The sequence below is a fragment of the Procambarus clarkii genome, chromosome 33 (genome assembly GCF_040958095.1).
Source record: "Procambarus clarkii isolate CNS0578487 chromosome 33, FALCON_Pclarkii_2.0, whole genome shotgun sequence".
In the NCBI taxonomy this organism is placed as follows: domain Eukaryota; kingdom Metazoa; phylum Arthropoda; class Malacostraca; order Decapoda; family Cambaridae; genus Procambarus; species Procambarus clarkii.
Window position 1 is genome coordinate 31,902,309 of NC_091182.1, and position 2,109 is coordinate 31,904,417.

Here is a 2,109-nt window from a genome sequence, read left to right on the forward strand (position 1 = left end):
CTGGTGCAAGACTTCAAAAAGACCTTAGAAGATACTAATGTAAAATCATGTACTAAAAATTATCCGACATACATGAAGACCTTACGAGAGAGATAATTGTATAAGCGTTGGTTTCCTCACCAGGCCTCCCAGTCCAGCAACCAGGAGGCCTGGTCGATGACCGGGCCGCGGGGACGCTAAGCCCCGGAAGCACCTCAAGGTAACCTCAAGGTAAGGTTGGTATGTGATTGCACACCACAGTGGTTCTGTTGCATGGTATATCTCTCTGCAGCACGATAGTACTGCATCCTTAATAACAAGATTTGTGTATATGAACACAGATATAATCTCACACCCCAGAAGTGACTCGAACCCATACTGCCAGGAGCAACGCAACTGGTATCTACAGGACGCCTTAATCCGCTTATAGTCCTGGGGGGACCATTCAGGCTTGTTCGCACAGATATAATATATATGATGCCCAGGACTAATTTATATCAGTATTATTGCCACGTATTTCACTGTTGTATATATGTCTCATTATATATGAACTAATACACATTACGTGTCTCTACATAACACACTTCTGCAGTGTAAGTATCAATAGCAAGGACACAATGCGACTGCTTGCAGCAATCATAACATAGTAGCTTGCTCTTCCAGTTAATTGACAGTTGAGAGGCGGGACCAAGGAGCCAAAGCTCAACCCCCGCAAGCACAATTAGGTAAGTATCTGGCAATCCTTGCAACCAAGTGAGCAACACCCACACACACACACACACACACACACACACGCTTATTCGCAAACAGAGTGGTAGACGGTTGGCACAAGTTAGGTGAGAAGGTGGTGGAGGCCAAGACCGTCAGTAGTTTCAAAGCATTATATGACAGTGTTAGGAAGACGGGACACCACGAGCGTAGCTCTCATCCTGTAATTACACTTAGGTAATTACCTATTACGATACTCAACCATTCACCATCACTGAACCGTCTTATCAGCCCATTAATGCAACAGTCGGAACAACCGTGGACATCTTCAAGAGAAAACTAGATCATTTTCTTAAAGAAGTGCCGGACCAACCGGGCTGTGGTGAATATGTGGGCCTGGGGGCTGCTCCAAGCAACAGCCTGTTGGGCCAATCTCTCACAAGTCAGGGAGTAGAAGAACTCCCAGAACCCCATCAAGCAGGTATCAAGCCATCAGCTGTCACTAACAATTAAACAAATCAACTTATCTATTCAAATGTCCTTTTACCAATATATTCTCCAACGAATCAACCATCTTGCTAACCACAACCACGTTAACAAACCAGCAACCATACTAACCAACCATCCGCCATTTATGCTAACCACTTAGCTTTCTATAAGTCTTAAGTTTTAAGGTTAAGATATGCAGTTGGTGAACGGGAAGTGGGTTCAATTGAACAGTTGCAAGTGAGATGATGATGTTGGACCTATAAAAAAGGCAGAGCATGATCCAGCTGCTGCCACCATCTGGTCACCACTTGGTCCGGGAGACATCTCCCGTCACGCAGGGTGCAGTCGCGCCTCCACAGATCTCCAGTATCAGCTCTTGATACTGGTAATGGCTCAAAAGGGCCACCACTTACGGGCTATTCATGCCCGTGCCACCTTTTGGGTGGCTTAATCTTCATCAATCATCAATCAATCCAGCTGCAAAGTTACAGCACCGCTCCTGTGCCAGGTAAGTCCACTTCGGGCTCACCATAGCCCGTGCTACTTGGAACTTGTTCCCAGTAGCTGAATTTATAACAACAATAACAACAACGATCCAGCTGCAGCAGCAAACCCCTCAACTTGCCATATCAACAAACCACTTAACCTACCATGACAACAAAGCACCCAAACTACCATGGCAATCAACCACCCAAGCCACCATGGCAACACACCTGCTAACCTCAAGCAGCGGCCCCAGCAGGAGCAGACACAACCTGCCGCCCTCAAGCAGCGGCCCCAGCAGGAGCAGACAACCTACCAACCTCAAGCAGCGTCCCGAGCAGGAGCAGACACAACCTGCCGCCCTCAAGCAGCGGCCCCAGCAGGAGCAGACAACCTACCAACCTCAAGCAGCGGCCCCAGCAGGAGCAGACACAACCTGCCGCCCTCAAG

At 47.8% G+C, this 2,109-nt stretch overlaps 1 protein-coding gene across 1 annotated transcript in view; it reads left to right on the top strand.

The window, feature by feature from the left end:
* The first annotated feature begins 1,852 nt into the window (after positions 1–1,852).
* The window catches only part of LOC138370789 (neurofilament heavy polypeptide), a 1,122-nt gene continuing 865 nt past the window's right edge, over positions 1,853–2,109 (top strand). Inside the window, exon 1 of the mRNA XM_069335391.1 lies at positions 1,853–2,109. This exon is cut by the window's right edge and continues 865 nt beyond it. Coding sequence (XP_069191492.1) covers positions 1,853–2,109 — 257 coding nt within the window.